We start from the raw sequence: 21,336 nt of genomic DNA, 5'->3' as shown, positions 1-21,336 counted from the left end.
ATGACCCCACACGCCAGCACCCATTATGCAAGGGTGTGTCTCAGACTATGCATTGCATTTTTTTCCGCAGTACTTTTCACAAAAAGTCTGTAGCGTTTTCCTCCTGTAGACTTTTTGTCCCTATTATATCTATAGGGAATCCAGCAGTATTTCCATAGGTATAATTGACTTCCTGAGATTTACAAAAACGCAGCAGTTTTGAAATCACAGCATTTCCTCTGCGGATATTTTTCTGCAATGTGTGGATGAGATTACCAGAATGCATCCTTTTTGCAGATACTGTAAAACACTGCTGCAAAATCATGGTTTTTCACAACGTGGGGTCCAGGGCTTAAGTGGGCTCTTACCACTGTGTGCAAATGCTGTTACTTGTGGTGGTGGTGGTGGGGGGGGTGGGGGGGGCACTATTACAGAAATTGTGGCCCAATAGTGCCCCCCCATAATTAATGCTGCTACCTGTAAGGGGGCACTATTTCTGTAAGGGTCCATTCACATGCAGTAAACGCGCGCTCATTTTGGCAAAATACACATGTAAAGAATACATGTGTAAAAATCAGACTCCCATTGACTTCAATGACATTTTTTACACGTGTAAAAATGTGCCAAAAAACCAAACCAAAATGTTTTGGGAGTCTTATTTTTACACGTGTATTTTGCCAAAATGAGCACGCATTTTCTCTGTGTGAATGAACCCTAATAGCACCCTTCCTCCCACAGGTAAGAGTTCCCTCACCCCACATGAGTAATGCTTTTAGTTCTCTATTACAATAGTGATGCCCGTCCATAGGTAACAGCATTACTTATGTGGGGGGCTATTATCTGTGGGGGCACTATTAGGCCCCTATTGCTGTAAAAGTGCCCCTAACAGGTAATAGTCCCACCACATAAGAAATGCTATTACCTGTGGGGGGCACTAATACTGTAATAGTGTGCTTAATAGAACCCCACACACACACATATGTAATAGTGCCCCTCCCCCACATACCATTCCATATACTGTTGCTCTGTATAGTTATATTGTAGTCACAGAGAAGTAATGGAGAAGGCAGGACCTCCTCTAGCACACAGCATTTTCTATTTTCTTCCCACTGGAAACATAGAATAAGGTTGAAGGACCAGGATGGGATTTCCTCTTGCACACAGTGTGTGTGCGCAACTTCTATTTTCCTCCTGGAACCTTGACGCCCTATTTATGGTACCACTGGCCAGAAAATAGAAGATGTGCACAGGCTGTGTACAAGAGGAGATCCCGCTCACCCCATCACAGCTCTGTAAGTACAATAATTGTATGTTTTAGAGCACGGGGGAGGTCTTCTGAGGGAACCTACGGTACTGGGCCACGGCCCGGTGTTTGGGGACCTCTGATATAGAGCATGTCACAGCAATTTATACCAAAGTCTACGGGGTATCTTGTGGGTGAGGGGCTAGTCCTCTCAGTTTTCATTCAAAGTTTTATCTTCTTAACTTCTTTTTACAAGTGTGACTGCTTTTTACAATTGTCGCTTTGCAGACAACCTGCAAATAGAATATTATTTCTAAAGGAACTGGCGGACATACAGTTGGCAGTGGAATTCTAATATTATCTTTCCCCTTTTTGGTATATTCACTGGTGTCTTTGTACTTCTTTAGTATAATCTATAGTATCTGTATCCATTTGCTGTTTTAGACTTGCATAAGCCTAAGAGTTGTGACTTGGATAAGCAGGAGTACCAGTGTAAGAACAGCAAGTGCATCAGCTCCAACCTGCTGTGCGACCTCTTCGATGACTGTGGAGATGGTTCGGATGAAGAAAACTGTCCTCATAGTAAGTCTGTCGACTTCAATCCAGATGCATCCGTGTGTATTAAAGGGGCTTTCCAGGCTTTAATTGATGACTTATTCTAAGGATAGGTTATCAACTGAAGATTGTTAGGGGGGCGACGTCTGAGACTCTGATCAATGAACTGCTTGAAAAAGCTGAACGCTGCGGCCTCTTCACTACTTATCAAACACAGTGCCGTACATTTGTTTGGCGGCTGTGCTAGTTCACTTGAATGGAACAGAGCAGCAAACAGGTCATGTGACCTATAAATATGATAGTAAGCACTGCTGCCGCTTCAAACAGCTGATGAGCGGGGGGGGGGGGGGGGGCCTGAGTTTCGGGCCCCCCATTGATCTTTGGTTGATATAGCATATCCTAAGGATGGCTTATCACTAAGTCCCAGAAAACCCCTTTTATACCAATTCAGTATGTCTTGAGAAAATATATTTGTAAATTAATTTTTTAATTTTTTTTTTAAATAATAATTTGAGACCATATATGACAAAACCAGTGCAGGTTTGTACTTGATAGACATTAAGATGATGTGTTTCCCAACAACATGCTGTTAAGAAATCTGCAGACCTTGATACCATTCATCTAAGACTATTAATACTACATATTAATAGATGGAAGCTGAAATGCAGACCAATTCACGGTAGCTCCAGTACCATATGGAGGCAATAGATTTTGGGGGTAACATTATATACAATGTAGGAATCATTCTCTGTTTTTCAGAAATTGTTGCTAGTCTTGGAATTAATTTATCTTTCATTTTTGACAGATGCTAAAAACTATGGCTGCCATAGCAATAGCACCATCTGCGGAGAGGAGATGAAATGTATCCAGACACCGACCAGTGTGTACTGCACATGTAAAGAGGGATTCCAGAAGATCCCAGGCAGCAATGCATGCAGAGGTAAGGACAGGCGGCCATCACATTTATGGGTATGAGATCTGGGATCTGCAGCTATTACAATAATGGGTCCATCCAGTGTGAATAAGGTAGCCAGTTATGGGGATGGCTTAGCAGGCTGTGTTATGTTGTTTTGTTACCCTATACATGTAACTGGTGATTACAAAAACAGTGTAGCACAGTGAGATACAAAAACTGCTTAGCTCATTGTGCTATGATGTTTCTGTAGCTCCTATTTTCTTCTATGGGTATTATAGTAACAGTAGGCTGTTTCTGCAACCCCTGGCCTGGTGGTTGGGATATCCAGCATTGCATTTCCATCTCAGCCATGACTAGCTTAGATTAGAATACTTCTTTTAATAAATCTGTCTTTAAAACAACCCCTTTAATGATCCACTATCAGAATTATAGCTATTAAGGTCAGCTATATACGAATTCTTTATGGTGATGCCTCCCAGTTGATCCTTATGATAACACGGACACTTTTTTTCTTATAGATGTGAATGAGTGTTTGGCATTCGGTACTTGTTCACAGATCTGTAACAATACCAAAGGCTCCTACATGTGTACTTGTGCAAAGAACTTCATCAAGTCAAATCACACCTGCAAAGCGGATGGTAAGCGTAAAAGATGTTTGGTATATATGTAGTGATACTGAAAGTTGCAGTTATACTTTAGGATGGAAATCTTTGTACTGACAAGATACCCAAGATTCCCTAAAGTGAAAACAAGGTTGTAGTTGGTAGACTTGTATCCATCAGACTGATGTCTGTTGTCTTGTATGCTTCAGGAGCTAACCAAGTCCTCTATATTGCTGATGATAATGAGATCAGAAGCCTCTACCCATTCAATCCCAACTCTGCATATGAACAGACCTTCAGAGGTGATGAAAATGTGCGCATTGATGCCATGGATGTATATGTGAAGGGCAACAAGATCTACTGGAGCAATTGGCACACTGGCAAGATCTCTTATAGAGAGCTTCATACACCTTCCTCATCCACCAACACCAACCGCAACAAGCGTCAGATTGATGTAGGGGTCACTGATCTGGATGTGAGTATATGGAAAGTACACTGCTATTGCTCATGAGGATGTTTAGAATCCTCTCAGGCTTCTGTGCCTGTTCTAATTTGGGGATGAATCATATGATCTTGGCTTGCCTTGTGTAGCTTGCATTTGTTTTCTTCAGGGGTTGTGTGAACTTGATGTCTTTCCTCTTTACAGATCCCAGGTCTTAAGATGCCTAGAGGTATTGCTGTTGACTGGGTAGCAGGAAATATTTACTGGACTGATTCAGGCCGTGATGTCATCGAAGTGGCTCAGATGAAGGGAGAACATAGGAAAACTTTAATCTCTGGAATGATTGATGAACCCCATGCCATAGTGGTAGACCCACTACGAGGGTAAAGAATGTGACAATATTTATTGAAGGGAATTCTAAAATATTAATGTTCCCTCAATGATATTCAAAGTAATAATGTCTTCTTTCATGCAGAACTATGTATTGGTCTGACTGGGGAAACCACCCAAAAATTGAAACCGCAGCTATGGATGGCACTATGAGGGAAACTCTGGTAGAGGAGAATATTCAGTGGCCTACAGGTATATAATGCATAATTGTAGTCTTGCCTATACTGGAAGAAGGGCGCCATATACAAATTGCTGTCCTAGTTTGAGAAGGGATTGTTCTGTAAGGAAAAAGGTGACTTAGAAAACAGACGAGTACGACTTCCTTTGTATTTTATATTATAACATGCTCTGTTGTTTTTGAAGTACGTTTTCTTGGCTGGATAACCCCCTACAAACTTAGAAAAATTCATGTCCTATCCATAGACTAGGGCAACAATTTTAGATCGGCAAGAGTGCTGACTGCCAGGACCCCAGGAGATCACCTGTTTTCCCGATGCTGATGGAAGCCACAGTTCTCATTAGTCAGCTCTAGTGAGGATTGCAGTGGTTGTCTCATTCAAGATGGTGGGAGAACCGCTGCAGTACTTACTACAACCACTATTAAAAATATGGCGATTGAGCGCCCGCCAGCACAAAGAAACCGCTGATCTGTGGGGATCCAAGCAGTCGGAACCTGTCATTCTAAAACTGATGTTCTGTCCTCTTCATAGGACATCCTTTAAAAAAAAAAGCTCAGTCAGTACCTGTCTTTGATCAGTGGGGATCGTCTGTTGGAGACAGCCAAAAATTTAAGAACTGAAGTCCCTTCAATCTCCATCTGAATGAAGCAACACAGGGTGCACACCTTCACACATTTAATTTTATGGAGATGCTAAAGAGAAGCCAAATACTACACTGGGCTAATTCCCATAGTCCCATGGAGTCGAATGGAGCATATGCTTGTCCAGACGTTGATGCAGATCAGTAGGGCAGACCCCTACTGATCTACAACTTATTGCCTATTCTGTGGATGAATTGTAAACCTTGCACAACCCATTATTTAACTTTTTATTTTATTTTACTTTAAATATTACAAAATCAGAATAGTTCCTGAAAATTAAGTTTATATATATATATATGGGTATTACCCATAGCCTCTCTGGTATTATATGGTAATCTATGGTAAAACATATATTACTAAAATGTTTTCATGGAATATCACCCACACTTGTCACTTTATCACTTATCCCCAGAAGGAGGGAGGCTCCACAGCTAAAACCTCCATTAATCACTATATTTTTGGTCCTGAGTGCCCCTATGTCTTCTCCCTGCACATCAGTAGTGAGGACAAGAGTGAATGAAGCAGTAGCCACACATGCCCCCTCATGCTTCTTTCATAACCCCTTTAAGTTACAGTTATTTTTGATGCCAGCTGTACTGTCTAAAGTTAAAAACCTATGCCAGAAGACTCTGCTGGGTAGACCATAGAAGGTTAACCAATGGATGGCGAAGCATCACTACTAGGAGTAAATTTAAAAATCAATTGCAAAAGTCCAAATAACATTTTTATTGATTAGCTTATGTTTAATATCCAAGTAAAGCTCTAAGAGAAGCATCAAGCTATGATGATATACTGGTTAAATTTGGTTATGATCCCCCCAGGAACAACATCTACAAGGAGTTTGTATGTTCTCCCCGTGTTTGCATGGATTTTCTCTCATTCTACAAAAGACATACTTGAATTAAAAAATAAATAAATAAATGTACATTGTGATCCCTATATGGGGCTCACAATCTACATTTAAAAAAAAAAAAAATTGGTTGTGATCCCCAGACTAGGGATCTCACATTGTCTGTGGGTTCCAATTCTTAAGTAGCATGTTGGGCAGGAACGACTGATTCTAGCCAGAAAATAAGATAGGACACAAGACTCTATGCTGTGGATCAAGTCTTTCTGATGACCTCACAGTGAATTGTTTGTCTATTTTATACTAATAGACCTTAAAATGTAAAGCTATGTTCCATCCAATGGGAATGATGCCTTTAGGGCATCTCTTCCATTCAGAACTACCTTAACATATGAGGCATGGGTACATGAAACATATATAGAGCTATGTGCAGAGAATCTTTACAGACAGAGAACTTTTAGTTTAAATATTGCTGTGTACAGAAATGGACAACTTCATATGCAGAAAGAAAGCCGCGCGTTCACTTATAAGGTGGACTGCATGGTAAAATTAATGTTTTAACCCCTTGTGCTCTCTTATCGCTGATGACCAAGATCAGAGTTGTAAAGATTATCATTTCTACATGTATGTATTGTTTCATCATGTTATTGCTTATATTTTAGGCCTGGCTGTGGATTACTACAATGAGCGCCTTTATTGGGCTGATGCCAAGTTATCCATCATCAGCAGTATCCGTCTCAATGGAACAGATCCTGTGGTTGTGATCAATAACAAGAAAGGTAAGCAATATATTCTGTCCACAAAAACATGTATTGTGCCTAATGGGATATCCATCAGTACCCAGACTTACAGTCAACAAACCATTATGGACATCACGCTTATTTTATTCCGGAAGGAAAACAAGGCCTAAATATAGTGTGTTTGATGGTATACTGACATCCAATTTGGTGTCTTGATATGTCTCAGCTTCCAGGATGTTTACAACATTCCAACGTTAAAAGCTTAATAAAAAGGAGGAATAACTTTGTAAATACGACCAGAGAAATGCGGTAAAGTAAGCTGTTTCCTTTTCCACCCATTTGTTATGCTAAACTCAGGATTTTACAGAAAGAAATGTATTATGGGAGCTCAGACAACAGGTAAACATGCGCTTAGTTAATATGGCTGACAGCAAAGTACAGATAAACAGCCATCTTTATCCAAGGACATGAGTCACAGGAAAACGAACTATAAAACTTAAGCTTTTATTAAAGTGCTTGTCCCTTAAAGTCGCAGCTGGACACTTTTTGTATGATTTTGTTTAGCTCAAAGGAAATCCAGCAGAAATGTAGCGATGTTGTAAGAAAATACATTGCACATATATTTATAATTTACAATGAGATATCTTCCCGTGACAGACTATTACATGAGACCTGACTGCTCACCTCTTCCTTCCGGTCACAATCTGTAAAGTCATCCACAAGAGTACACAAATGTTGTGTAGCAGAGATTGGCATTAGTAACAGCTTGAAGCAGGTTTTATTTATTTTGTGTGTTTTGCTCCAACTTTCATAGGTCTCACCCATCCGTTCAGCATTGATATATTTGAGGATTACATCTATGGAGTCACGTACATTAACAACCTCATTTTTAAAGTGCACAAGTTTGGACATGGCCCAGTGACCAATCTTACTTGGGGAATTAACCATGTCACGGATGTTGTTCTGTATCACCAATATAAGCAACCTGAAGGTAAAACATTATTATTATTTTTTTAAAGTCTTTGTCTTGTGCTAAAATTGACAGTATAGTTTATGCTGACTGCAGACAAACAGCAAGAAAATGTCAGGATCTGCAATGTGTCTGCAATTGTATATACACATGGTGAGTTTCATGTAGAAAAGTCTATCTGCAGAACAAATACAAGGCTGGTTATTGCATGGATTTGCAGATGGATTAGCTTCCTTCAGTGGAGTGAAGGCTGGATTCACACCTGCGCCTGGTTTCCGCTGGGGGATTCTGTTCCCCTATTCCACTTGAAAAATGTGGAGAAAAAATTCCTGCAAACAGGACTTTTCTCTCTGCATTTTTCAGGCAGAAACCTGGTGGGCCCCATAATAGTCTATGGGGTCTGTGGGTAACTGCTTTTTGAGCAGTTTGGGTTTCCATTTTTCAGGTCCCCAAGTGGACCCGAAGAACAGAAACCCAAGCACAGTTTCATCAAATAGATGTTATTGTTTTTGTAATGTACAATTTTCTACTTTACCTTCTGTATCACTTCCTCACAATTTTCCAGATCTCTATTTGCTTTCATTAATTCTGTTTTGTCCAGTGGATAAAAATCAGTCCATGGTCATGTGATGTACAGTCCATGGTCATGTGATGTACAGTCCATGGTCATGTGATGAGCACACAGGTGCACAGCTCGTTACCAATCAGATCTCTGATTACTGAGCTGTGACTAATGAGCTGTGCAACCATGATTTTTATCCAGTTGGAGTAAGCAGAATGAACGACCGCAAGCAGAGATGTTTCATCACAGGAGCAATAAAGTTTATTCGCTGAACTTGGACCATCCCTTAATATTCAAGTGATCTGTCTTTTATTACCATGTACTTCAAATCCACGGTGCTGTATAAATTACAGGGTGAATTCCCACCATTGAAATAAATGGCAGATGGAAGGATTACGTAGTGGAATATGTGTTGACTTGTGTCAAAAATTGTGTTGTGTGAACATACCTTAAAGGGGTTGTTCAGGCAAAAATGAACAACCCGTATAAGTATTAAATTGGCAGGGGACAGTGAAAATTTTTTTGAAAATTCATCCCCTCCTTTCCATGGTGCTCTGGTGTCTCTCTGCGCGGCCGGTCTTCTGGGTTCCCTGTTGATGTATGGTAGAAGTCCCAGCCATACAGTCCCAGCCTGAGATGTCACTACCTGTGAGATCACAAGTCTCTTCCTGAGGCAGAAGCTTCAGCGGAAGGGATCCATGACGTCACAGCCAGTGAACAGTTTACCTTTAAGAAGACGCCAGAGCAGAAGGACCGGAACTCGCCGAGAGGACTTTGGTGCGTTGGGCCTTGGAGAGTTTGGTTTTTTTAATTTTTTTTTTGTTACATTAGCTCCCCCAGTTGTTCAGGCATTAAAAAAAAAAAGCCTGTACAACCTCTTTAATGTTTATGGTCTCATAACATATACCATTAGTGAGATTTTCCCCAGATATAAGGAAAGAGCAATGTGTCTGCCATCCTCTTATCCCTTTTCTGAGATGGCTGCAGCAAATGTAGATTTGGGCAGTAAGGACTCATCACCATTCTGTCTGTTCTTTTAGTGACAAATCCATGTGACCGGAAGAAGTGCGAGTGGCTGTGTCTGCTGAGTCCCAGTGGACCAGTCTGTACATGTCCAAATGGAAGAAGACTGGACAATGGAACATGTGTGCCTGTCCCATCACCCACCCAGTCTCCTGATGGTAAGTGTGAATAATAGCTTACATGGAAAAGATTTGGTTTTTTTTAAATTGGGTTTTTAATTTTACACCGTTTTACTTAGAATCCATTCCAGATACTTGCAATGTTGAGTGTCTGAACGGAGGACAGTGCTTCCTGAATGCCAGAAAGCAAGCCAAGTGCCGCTGTTCACCAAGTTATCATGGAGAAAGGTGTGAAATTGACCAGTGTAAAGATTACTGCAAGAACGGAGGAAACTGTGCTCCATCACGTACAGGTAATCTGTAAAGGGTTAATAACAGTACCCAACGCAAATTCTATAAAAAGTATTAGAAGCTTTTTTTCCCTTCTTTCTTTGTAAAGGATTTTTTTTAGATCAGTTTATAATATTAATGTCATATCCTATAAGGCTGGATTCACATCTGCTTTGGAGTCTCCACAGCAGATTCTGCTTACCTTTGGCAGAGAGAAGGACATTTCAGTATAAGACCGGTGGAAACCCAGAAGACCCCAGTATAGTCTATGGGGTCTGTGGGTTTCTGCTGGTAACAACTTGTTAAGCGGACAGGGTCTCCGTCTTTTGGGTCCCCGTGCGTAGACCCGAATACTAGTGTGAGCCTAGCGTAAGTAATAAATACCTGACTGATAGGGATCTAACTTAAAACTCACTGTATCCCATTCATTTATAGGATAAGTTGCAGTAGCAGGTACTGTCCTATATGAACACTGCCGTGTCTGGATACCCAATATAGGCACTTGCTGGATTACTACAGCCCCATTCATTCCACTGATATGTACAACAGAAAATTTCCTTTATTTCATATCCACGCTTTCAATAATAATAGTTATCAATCCACAAGGTGTTTTACATGTGAATAAAACAATACAAATTTTATTGATGAATCTACAGGATAGTTCATTAGTAAGATTTCAGGGACTCCCGCTGATCAGCTTCTTGAAGGGGCTGTGGGGATCATAAAAGCGCCATGACTCTTTCACTGTCTACATTGCACTCTGACTGTTACATTGTGTCCCTATGATGTAATTATATCCTCGGCCCATTCAATTCTTTTGGATGAGGCTGTAATAACATCATATACCACTATAAAATAGATGTATGATATAAACAGTGAAGAGATCATAGAGCTTCTTCAAGCACCGCAGCCCCTTCAGATGGCTGATCAGTGAGGGTTCTGGGTGTCTGCCCCCACTGATCTGTTATTGATTACCTTTCCTGAGGATAATTCTTCAATAAAAATTATTTGGACAACACCTTTATTACATGTGTTCCTAAGACCAACATCAGACTCTAATCTTGTGACTATCCTTTCTAGGTTTACCCACATGCCGCTGCTCTACTGGGTTCACTGGTCCCACGTGCCAAGAGCAAGTATGCACTCCAGAGTACTGTCAAAACAATGCCACTTGTACCGTCAACTTGGGCAACCAACCAAACTGCCGCTGCCTTCCTGATTACATTGGAGACAAGTGTCAATATCGTAAGTAGTCATAGAAAGTTTCTGTTCCTATGGGATTTATGTCAGCAAAATAGCTAATAGCATTAAGATCAATGCCATCCACATCCCGGTGACATTGTACTGACGCCTGAGCCAACAGGAGCAAATGCAGAGTCAGATGCAGTATTGCAAATACTGTAGATACATGAGATACACAACTATGTCCATCAGTATGGAAATATAAAATAGAATATATAACATATAGAGTTAAAAACTGTAACGTTATGTGGCCTTAGTGTGCACAGTTCAGGGACTGCCTGGACACCACTAGTGTAATATAGTTCTGGGCACTCAGAGCCCCTACGAACTGCACGTTCTCACTTAAAGTACTTAATGCTTTTAGGGCCTATTCACATGTAAAGATTTCAATCAGATCAATTTTTTTTAATGCAATTTAAACTAAAATTATGAATGAAAGACCCTCCTTTGCCCTGTGTTTTTTTTTTTTTGTTTTTTTTTTTTATAATCCACTTCTGATTTTGCCTTCAAAATGTGCTCTAGAAAACCAGTTCAAGAGCCGCACGTGTAAAGCAAACAGTCAGCATTATTCACGTGACAGTTGTGTTTTCCATATCAAAAAAGGACATGTTGACCTTATTCACATGAAATGAAAAAAAGCCATGTGACGTCCGTTTTTTGAATGGCCATCACATGACTTATTGTCTTTAAAACGACCGTGTGAATAAGGCCTTAGGGCTACAACAAAGTTTGCCTTTATGATGTGCTCAGGGAAATTATTCTCCCTCTTGGCTGTGACATGGGTTCCATTCCTGCTCCAGAATCTTGACTTGCAACTTCCTTTTTGCAGGAAAATGCACTGGGTACTGCGATAATAATGGAATCTGCCAGCTTAGCGCAAACGGAACAAAGCAGTGCCGCTGTAGCCCTCTATTTGAGGGCAGCCGTTGTGAGAAAAACAGATGCGCTAGATGCAAAGATGGCAAATGCAGTTTGAATAATGGGGACGTTCTCTGCACGTAAGTCTGTTTTCCTGATGTATGAGAGAATAGAAAACCTTGTAAGGATGGGGCAGAGTATACTATAGTTATATGATCTGTTTCATATTTTTCTGCAGGTGCAAGGATGGACGCATTGCAAAGTCTTGTTTAACATGTGAAAATTACTGTAAAAATGGAGGAACATGCACCATCAACCGGATAACAGAGATGCCTGATTGCCAGTAAGAAACGCTTTGTCTTGTGGGGCTGTATCTGTTTCCATCTGCTCCATAGACATTGAATAGAGAGACAAGGACATATTGGCAACCATCACTTCACTTCAGGAGCAGGGAGGTTTGCTTGGGAGTTCAGGCATTGGGCCTCCAGATTAAGTTTGGTGAATGCCCCTTGGTAAAACAAAGAAAAAATGAAGGGGAATCCCCGTAATTTAGAATAAAAAAAATAAATAAGTGAATACAGTAAATGTAACTCACAAACCGTTACTTTAATTAAAAAAAAAAATAAAAATCAGACCAATGGCCAAATTTTAAGGGGGTTTTCCTACCACATAAATGTCAGGCTGTTTAGTGCTGACCTGTGGAGACTCTCAGCGATCAGGCAAATCCTCCCTGTGAAAGAGATACCAGTACTTCATCTGTGGGAGATGTATTGTATGTTCTTCTCTAGTGATAACTGATACTGTAGCATATAATGGGTATTTCTAAAGACGCGGTCAATGCATTTTACGCTACAGATAAAGTATAAACAGAATAGGGACGTGGTAAATGATAAACTTTACCGATATTTGTTTGTGTTTGGTGCAACTTTTTTGATGAATGACCCAGATTCTGGTAAAAATCTGTATTGTGACGTCATTACATGGCCCATCTATATGTAGTTAGGCCTGCACTGAAGACAAAACCTCCTCCATATGTGCCAACCAATGAGCATGGATGCCCTCTGATTGATGGAGGAAAGTGAGGGTCAATAATATGGACAAAAGTTCATGTTACCCCTTCCCCAGGGACAGTTAAAGTCACAGAGTATAATTACGCTCTACAATTTCTCCCTCCACAGCCCCAATCTTAGGTGGGAGGCTGAAAGTGGAGGATCACTTCAATGCCCCTGTGTAGCCCCTAGAAATCTCAGAAACTGTATCGGGATTGGGGTTCAGGTTGTTATAGAACTGAAGATATTGGCAGATGTAGTCATAGTCAGTAATTCTAAGTATAGTCATAGTCAGTATTCTAAGGCCTATAGAGCGCAATATATGGCTTTATAATTAGTTGTCCTGGGTGCCCACCCTTTAATCCATCCCTTGTCGGACATATCACTTGTAGGAAATCCTTTCAATAAATGGGACATAGTATTCATATGAATATGTAAGAATGCTCTGAAGAAATACATATTAATGATGGGTTCCGCATTCCACATATGGTGCCATGTTCAGCACCATACCGTAAATCACTTCTTATTGCTGTATCTCCTGTCAAACCTGCAAAATACGTCTTCAGTAGCCACCTATAATGTCAGCAATCTCTTATCTGACCTTAAGTGTTATTTTCTAGATGCACATCAGAGATGACCGGTCCAACATGTGAAATGTTTGTAGGTCAAACACAGCCGTCCTCTCGTAAGTATATACTGTTATTTTTCAGTGACTTTTAATGGCGTGCTGCTTTATATATAAGATGATTAAGATTATTCTATGGAATATGAGCACTCAGATTTGTTAGCTTTAAAATGGTGAACACACATCCTATTATTGAAGATCCCTTCCCAAAAAATGAAAGGAAAAATTGAAATGGCTCTAAACCTTATTGAAATGTCTTCCTTAGGTCGATTCAGTCCATACGGAGCAGATGTGTGCTGTATTTCACAGCCAGGACACAGTCTTCCAGGTCTAGTTATCTATAATGCAGGAGACCCGGCTTCCCCATGGCTTTGTTTCATACTGTATTCATGTTTTTAGTAAGAGTACAGTAGAGCCTATGGGACTCCCAGCATCATAGATAACTATAATCCTGGGACTTAGGGTTCCGTCTGGGAAATATGGCCCACGTCTGGCCGGTATCTCATGGATTGACTCTGCTCATGTGAAGATGGCCTTGGGCTGGTATCAAACAGTCATGTCCAATCCAGGAATAAGTGTCCTTGCATCAAGCAGATGCACTGGCCTGAATGACTCTTGGCTCAACTGAAGTTCAGTTCAGCCCAGTTGATCCAGCTGATATGCAATCCATTCCTCTGGGCCGGTCCTGGCAAGATATAGCCAGCCTTAGGGTAGGTTTTAACAGTACTGAAATGCTGCAGATCATCTTTTTGTTGGAAACCCATATAATAAAATCCTAAACCAAATATTTTGTTTTTGATGCAGATTTCGTCCTTTACATTGCAGCCTATAACCCGCAGCATACTGCCACTTAACCAAGCTATCATGATGACTCTTATCATTGCATGGGAGGCTACACAAGCAATATATGTGGCAATATCTACACTAAGCCAAAGGGACTTAGAGAGCCATGCATAATAGCAATTGATGAGAATCTTGACTCAGCCTCCCATTAAAGGGGTTGTCTGGCCCCTGTGCAGATCAGCTGTGTTAGCAGCCTCATGGTGCAGGTAGTTACAGATGTGGACAAAGAGCATGTGCCGACAATCCAAGTACTAGGAGTGGTGCAGTAGTCCGGGGAAGTGCAGTGCACCCCCTCCCCATCCACTGCTGTAACTTCCAGCACCTGGAATCTTTTCACACACAACTATATAGTCACCTGCACAGATCCTACTGCTCTATAACAGGCTGCCCAGGTAATTGGATTGCATTTTTCACATGACAGGTTCTCTTTGTAAGCAAAACGATGACCACTTTTAATCTCGCCCAATTATTATTCTGACTAGTCCAAAGGTTTTACTAACTGGATTTATTGTAATATTTTTCACAATGATTTTAGACCTGTAAACTGATATTTTCACCAATGATCTGTTACTTTTGCAGAAACGGCCTCCATTATAATTCCAATAGTGTTGATACTGCTGCTTGTTATACTCGGAGTGGGAATATTCTTGTGGTACAGACATCGAATGAGCGGGTAAGAACAACAGTATTTTTTTCTTTTTAAGGGAATGTGTCACCAGAAAATTTAAACAACTTTTCAAAACATATGTTTTAAGATTTATTTTTATTTATTTTTCACTTTAATATTTATTTATAATTTTTTTAGAAAAAAAAAAGGATATTATCCTGCAATTTTTACTCTGACCTTAGTGCCTAATAATAACCTGACACTTGCCAAATCTGCATGGATTTCTTTGCAGCAGTCACATCATTTACATTACAGTCAGTAATACAAAAGAAAATAACACCTTTATAGATAACCCACCATCATTGCATCCAGGACTGACAATCAATAATGTCACAGCTTATCTACTCTCACTCCCTACACAGAGCAAGCCCAGAAAACACTTTCACAAACCTCAATAAGTTGGCTGCAGTCAATTGCTGCCTATAGCAATATAGGAAATTTTTTTTCCCCGACATGGGGCAATTGGCATCAGCATTTTTTGATTTTTGTTTTTTTTTTTGTTTGTTTTTCTATACCTTTTTCTGGATCAACACTGTAGGGTTATAAGTTGGGCTTGATGGACGTGTGTTACTGAGTTGCTCAATTCAGACAAGATGGCCGCCCCCCCAAGATGAGAGAACAAAAACACATTTTTTTAAAAGTGATATATTTCACCTTCTGGTTTTAATAAATAAAATAGCGCCAATATATAATCCTCTTAATATTTTTAGTATATTATATAATATTGTGTCAGATCTCTAGCTGCAACTTTGGTAGTTGACATATTTTGTTGTTTCCACAGGGCTAAAGGTTTCCAGCACCAGCGAATGACCAATGGAGCCATGAATGTAGAAATTGGCAATCCAACCTACAAAATGTATGAAGGAGAGCCAGATGATGATGTAGGGGAACTGCTGGATGCAGACTTTACATTAGATCCAGATAAGGTAATGGATTAGCTTTGGTGGACGCATGTTACTTTGTAGCCATTACCAGTACTAATGCACCGGCTTTTTCCTGGTCGAGGTTTCCCCAAGGTTTCACATGTTTTCTGAAAGAAGGTATAAAAATGACGCACAGCATTTTACACTCATTGGTGCCTTCATGTCATTCTGCTACAGCTAAAATGTGTTAAAATACACAAAAATTAATCTTTATAGCTAACATGCCTGTGCCATACTGCAACTCAGCCCCCGCTGAAAATGAAACTACAGATATACAGAGTTTATACATGCCACTTATTCTGCATGCAAGCATCTACAATGGGGTATTCCCACAAACAAAACTATATTAGGGGGCATTCACATGGAGTAACGCAGCGCTGATTCTGGCACAATGACTCGCGTAAGAATCAGCGCTGCAAAACAGAATCCCATTGACTTCAGGTTAAAAAGCCTCCCATTGATTTCAATGTGTTATGCGCTAAACGGAACCCATTGAAGTCAATGGGATTCTGTTTTGCAGCACTGGTTCTTACGAGTTATCATGTAAGAATCAGCACCGCGTTACTCCATGTGAATGCCCCCTTAAACTTTGTAGATAAAAGTTAAACATTTTTGCGAATTTAAATAAACAATTTGCAGACTCTTAAAGATTTTCTCTAATTGTCTTACGCTACGTTCACACCTGTGTTTCGGTTTCTATTCCCACAAACTGAAACCTAATCCACTTTTTAAAAAAAAAAAAAAAAAAAACAGTTGCAGAAACCTGTGTTTCCAAAGTGGAATGGGAAACAGAATCTCGGAGCGGAGATCAGGCACAGGTGTGAACCTAGTCTTAGTGATGATAGTGTTTTGCCTGGATAGCTTGCCAGTGGAGGCGACCATGAATGTAAGAACTTTCAATGGTCAGACACTTGTCACAAACCAGCCATGATTTTCTTATCATGGCTGGGTGATGTTCCTGCACAAGAATGTAGCCTGGCCACAATAAAAAAAAGAAAAATAACTATGTTCTTATGCTATACCATAGAAAGTTTTTATATTGATGGTCATATCTATAGGCAACCGATCAAATCAAAAAAATTAGTCTAAAAAAATTGTTAAACCTCTGAAAAAAATGTTATGTATATAAGTGATATAGTTTTACTTTTGTACAGACATAATTATGGTTATGCTCGTGTGGAAAAACCTCTTTAATACTGTTTCATTTGAAAAAAAGAAAAAAAATATGACCCCTATGGCAAACCACATCTTGCAAAATCCTATATATAGTCACAGGCATACAATGAAACTTCTAGTTAACAATGTCAAATCAATAAAAATAATAGAATAAGCTGCCCCCCCCCCCGGGTTTCAATTACCCTTTCCCTTTTATTATACTAGCACCTTTAAGTCACTCCATGGTATTACAATCCTAACCCGTGTTTTATTGTATTTCTTTTCTCTTGTAGCCTACAAACTTCACTAACCCCGTCTATGCCACTTTATACATGGGAGCACACAATAGCAGAAATTCTCTAGCGAGCACGGATGAGAAGCGAGAGCTGCTGTCCCGTGGAGGAGAGGACGACTTTTCAGACCCTTTGGCATAGGGTGAAAATTTTAGTAAAAGGAGAAAAAAAAAATAGTTAAAAAAAACTTTTAAAAATTATGGAGAAAACACACACACAACCTAACGGTGTATAAAGTGTATAAATGAAGGACTACTTTTATATTGATCTCAGTATTATAAATATATTTTTTCCTTGCCATTATTTTCTGGAACCTGTCTGAAAATCCTTCACCTCCTTGCCCACATGTGCTCGGGACTTGCCTGTAACAGGACTCTGCAATAAACGCAAGCGGCTCGCAGATCTTGTCAAGCAGATGGGAGAGTCGGAGGGAGAGAAGCAACGAAAGATGTAAAAACTAAAAAAAGAAAAAAAAAAATCAGAAGGCAGCTCGTCTTAAGAAGAAGAGGAATCATCCACACGAGAGGGGGTGCTTTTATTATTTCAAGGGCTGGCCTTTTAATCAAGACTGTTACGTTCTTTTATCCACTTCATAAATTGCCAGCATGGTACAAAGTAACCGGAGTGAAACGCGTCAGGCGAGCTCTTCTGATTCTACTTCCACTACTTTTTTCTTTAGCTGCTTCATGTTTTAGCTACAGCCTACAGTACATAATACATTTTCAATTGTTTTTATTTTTTTAATGATTTGATGAAGAGTGTGATGGTATTTTCTGTTTCGGTTGAGCCTTTTGGAAGTGGGGTGAGCAGCATATACTTTTACGAGATTAACAATTCTGTGCGTTTTGAGGTTCAGCCCCATCACTGCCATAGCAACTTGCAGCTGAACAGGTAGACCTTCGTCGCTAACCATTGGACTGGAATTCTTGGCATCTTGTGCGAACACGTGAAAGGCTACCCGCCATAGTCAGGGTCCACCTTCCATGACATGCAAAGAGCTGCTTCTATAGATTATATTGTGCCTGGTTACTGGTAAGCCGAGAGAACAACCCAAGCTGGAGAAAAGACTCCCCCACCAATGAATGTGCTCCAGAAGCTACGTCTTGCTTCCAGTACCTTTTACCTTCACAGGGCTTTTTTGTTCTGTTTTTCCTTTTCTTTTTTGCAGTATATTTGGTACTGTCTAGAATTTTTTTTTCCCCCCCTTTAAATTCCTAAATGTAGAAATACGGAAGCCTGGGAGATGGAACAAAAGCAATCAATGTAACTAAGTTTTTGATATTTGGGAATGATGGTTAACTCTCTGTTTAAAGAGTGGTTTTGCAAAAAAAAAAAAAAAAAAAAGTTCTTTTTTATGTTATGTTTCCTTAACCCCAAATTCACCCTGCTTATTTCTCACTCTAATCCCCTCTGGTCTACATTGTCTTTTTATACGCGGAAGAGACTTTTGTTCTAAATTCATCATGTTCGCATACTACGCTGTAAGAAGTGAGCTCACTAGAAGAGTGGTGTAGGTGGGCCTTAACATGATCTCTTAAATTATTAAGAATGTTTCCTTTATTTTTTTTTTCCTTGTGGCACTGCACTTTTAAATTGGACCTATGACACACATACAGGGGCGATGGCTATTTTTTGGACTGGTCCAATATTGAGCCTATCAGTGTAATAGAAACTAGTAACATTGCACAGTGTGATGCCGCTAGGTTTTAGATAACTGTAGAGTGCCTTTACATGAGTATTAGTGCAGCCCACAAAATGGCCACCTCCGCTGTGTACAGGCGTCGGCTACACTTTAAGCTTATGTACATTTATAACACAGTCGATCACTAACCTTTTAGTGCCTGGTGGCTTTACATCACAGTGATGAACTGATGGGTGGTTTTATTTTTATGCAGCCGGCATCATCATCTGTTTACATATTTTTTTTTGCTCATGTACATTTATGCTATACAATTTTATTACCGATACGTGTTTTTTTTTTCACCAAAACGTAAAAGGCCTTGAAAGTAATAGCCAGGTCAAGATAGCCAAGTCACAGTAACTCCAGAACTGCCTTGTAACTGGCGCTCGCACAATAGATGAGACTCTTAAGACATTTTTCATCTTAAGAGTAAGATTATCAGGTCAGTTTGCACACATTTGGCAGCAGCAGAATTGCGCTATGAGTCTTCGGAATAAACTATTTGACACTTTGCAGTTGGCACTGTCTCTAGATGTGACCTCCATCACTAGTTAGAGGAAGGCATTAAGTGTTATCTGGGTCACCATCAACCAGTCTAACAAGGACGTGGCGAGGCCTGGCCAGGATATTCCTAAAATTTATATAGGAACTAAAATATATACCGTACATGTAAATGGATAACAGGTGAGGCCGTGACCATTATGTTTGCACCTTTAAGCCCCTTGATGACCATTCACATGGTGGTGGATTTGTATCATCCAGTATTAGACAAACCAACCACGGATGTGGACCACAGCTTTTTTTATTTTTAGATTTTTTTGTTTTAGAGAATATTGTTGCACTATATAGCCTTACTACGTTATTCCTTTGTCATCACATTTCATCTGCTTGTTCTCTAACCCCGGAGCTTCTCCATTAGATTAGACTGAATGACATTCCATAGATCGCTCACATATACCAGCGCACCCTTCAACCCTCAAGTGTTTGCCGCCAAAGGGCCTTGCTAGATGTATTATTTCTCTGATTTGTTTCCTTTTGGAGCATTAACCGTAAGTCATCGCTCGCTCTCACACTCGCTTTCTCTCTCTCGTATCCTTTTCTCAGACATGCTAAATGGTACATTATGTTAACATGCAGTATTTTTATTTGTTCAATCTGAAAAGCACTCATTTCAAGATGTTTTATCGGGCTGAATTGAGGGAGGCAGGGTTACAAAAAGAGTTTTAATAATTTTTGCTGGATTACTTTACAACTTAAATAACACAGAATATTGTTATAAATAAAATGGAAAATTATACTTAAGTTCTTGTTGTTTTCTTACTGTAGTGCTCGCGTGTCTGGGTCTGAGAGATTCCTCATGTCTGAGTGGGCTCATCTCATTCTGTGGGTGTATTGTGTTTTATAAACCGCACGTAGATCCCATTGCTGGGAACTTCTTTATATTCATGCCTATAGCATATATATAATTGCAGATGTGCATTGTGTAAAAGAGCTGTACAGCCACCAGATGGCAGCACAACTCCACCCAACCTAACTAGATCCTTATCCTCAGATACTTTATTATTAATATATAGGACTGAATTTTTTGCCGCCAAAGCGCCATTATATATATATATATATATATATATATATATATATATATAAAATATTTGTTTCAAAAACCTTTCCCTTTGCCATCTGAAATTGATGAAGACACACAGCAGATTTATGGGGGGTACTTGTAGGAAATGTATGACAAATAAACTGCTATGGATAGAAATCTGAATTCCTGTAAAAATCAAAGAGAGAGACTGTCATAGGGCTTTTATACACTAATACTTTGCTAAATGCACATATCAAACAAACATAAGCCCTAATTCAGACTCCTAAAATAAATTTAGACCCCAGTCAAGACCCCATACTAGACATGCAATTACACACCTTTCTTCACAGATCCTACCCCCCTCTTTCCGCCTGACTACCACCACAAGTAGCCATGGTAGTATGGAAATGGGGAAGGGTTAGTATAATTTAAGAGGAAGCTCTCACCTCCGCCAAGCATGTATAGAAGGCACCAGTGGTGTAACTAAAGTCTTATGGGCCCCGGTGCAATCTTTTGTCCAGAGCCCCCTACCCTTATCCCTATAGTGAATTCTTGATAGTGATGGTTACTGGTGCTAAGGAGTTTAATCACCCTTAGGGTGCAAAAAGACGTGCGCAAAAAGACACGTGTAAAATGAAAAAAATGAGCGCAGCGTACATAGAATACACGGAGCGTAAACTCTGTGAAGGGGCCCTTAGTATGTTTAGGGTAATCTATGGGTCTCCTTGGCTTATGGGCCAGATGGAAGCTGCAATGTCAAAACTGATGCCAGTGCTTATGGGCCCCCTAAGACTCCTGGGCCCCAGTGTGACTGCACCTTCTGCACCCCCTCAAGATACCCCCCTGTCAGCCACCATAGAGCACATTACAGTGATATACAACATACCTATGTATTACATGTCACTTTTGTAGAGTTAGAGAAAACAAATTTTATGTCTTG

General features: G+C 40.0%; 1 protein-coding gene across 4 annotated transcripts in view; it reads left to right on the top strand.

Annotated features, from left to right (window-relative positions):
- Positions 1–20,116, top strand: part of LRP1 (LDL receptor related protein 1) — a 222,721-nt gene extending 202,605 nt beyond the window's left edge. For all 4 annotated transcript variants that reach the window (XM_075265731.1, XM_075265730.1, XM_075265729.1 and 1 more), the window contains 17 exons: positions 1,667–1,804; positions 2,583–2,717; positions 3,212–3,331; positions 3,505–3,770; positions 3,942–4,120; positions 4,213–4,319; positions 6,457–6,573; positions 7,349–7,525; positions 9,107–9,247; positions 9,328–9,501; positions 10,559–10,723; positions 11,550–11,718; positions 11,817–11,921; positions 13,248–13,312; positions 14,675–14,768; positions 15,544–15,688; positions 17,134–20,116. In XM_075265731.1, the coding sequence (XP_075121832.1) occupies positions 1,667–1,804; positions 2,583–2,717; positions 3,212–3,331; positions 3,505–3,770; positions 3,942–4,120; positions 4,213–4,319; positions 6,457–6,573; positions 7,349–7,525; positions 9,107–9,247; positions 9,328–9,501; positions 10,559–10,723; positions 11,550–11,718; positions 11,817–11,921; positions 13,248–13,312; positions 14,675–14,768; positions 15,544–15,688; positions 17,134–17,274 (2,438 nt within the window). In that variant the 3' untranslated portion in view covers positions 17,275–20,116. The remainder of the gene's footprint in view (positions 1–1,666; positions 1,805–2,582; positions 2,718–3,211; positions 3,332–3,504; positions 3,771–3,941; positions 4,121–4,212; positions 4,320–6,456; positions 6,574–7,348; positions 7,526–9,106; positions 9,248–9,327; positions 9,502–10,558; positions 10,724–11,549; positions 11,719–11,816; positions 11,922–13,247; positions 13,313–14,674; positions 14,769–15,543; positions 15,689–17,133) is intronic.
- The last annotated feature ends 1,220 nt before the right edge of the window (positions 20,117–21,336 follow it).

Source organism: Leptodactylus fuscus, chromosome 2, assembly GCF_031893055.1.
Source record: "Leptodactylus fuscus isolate aLepFus1 chromosome 2, aLepFus1.hap2, whole genome shotgun sequence".
NCBI lineage: Eukaryota > Metazoa > Chordata > Amphibia > Anura > Leptodactylidae > Leptodactylus > Leptodactylus fuscus.
Note: the sequence above shows the minus strand (reverse complement) of the source record. Positions and strands in the feature narration are given on the sequence as shown.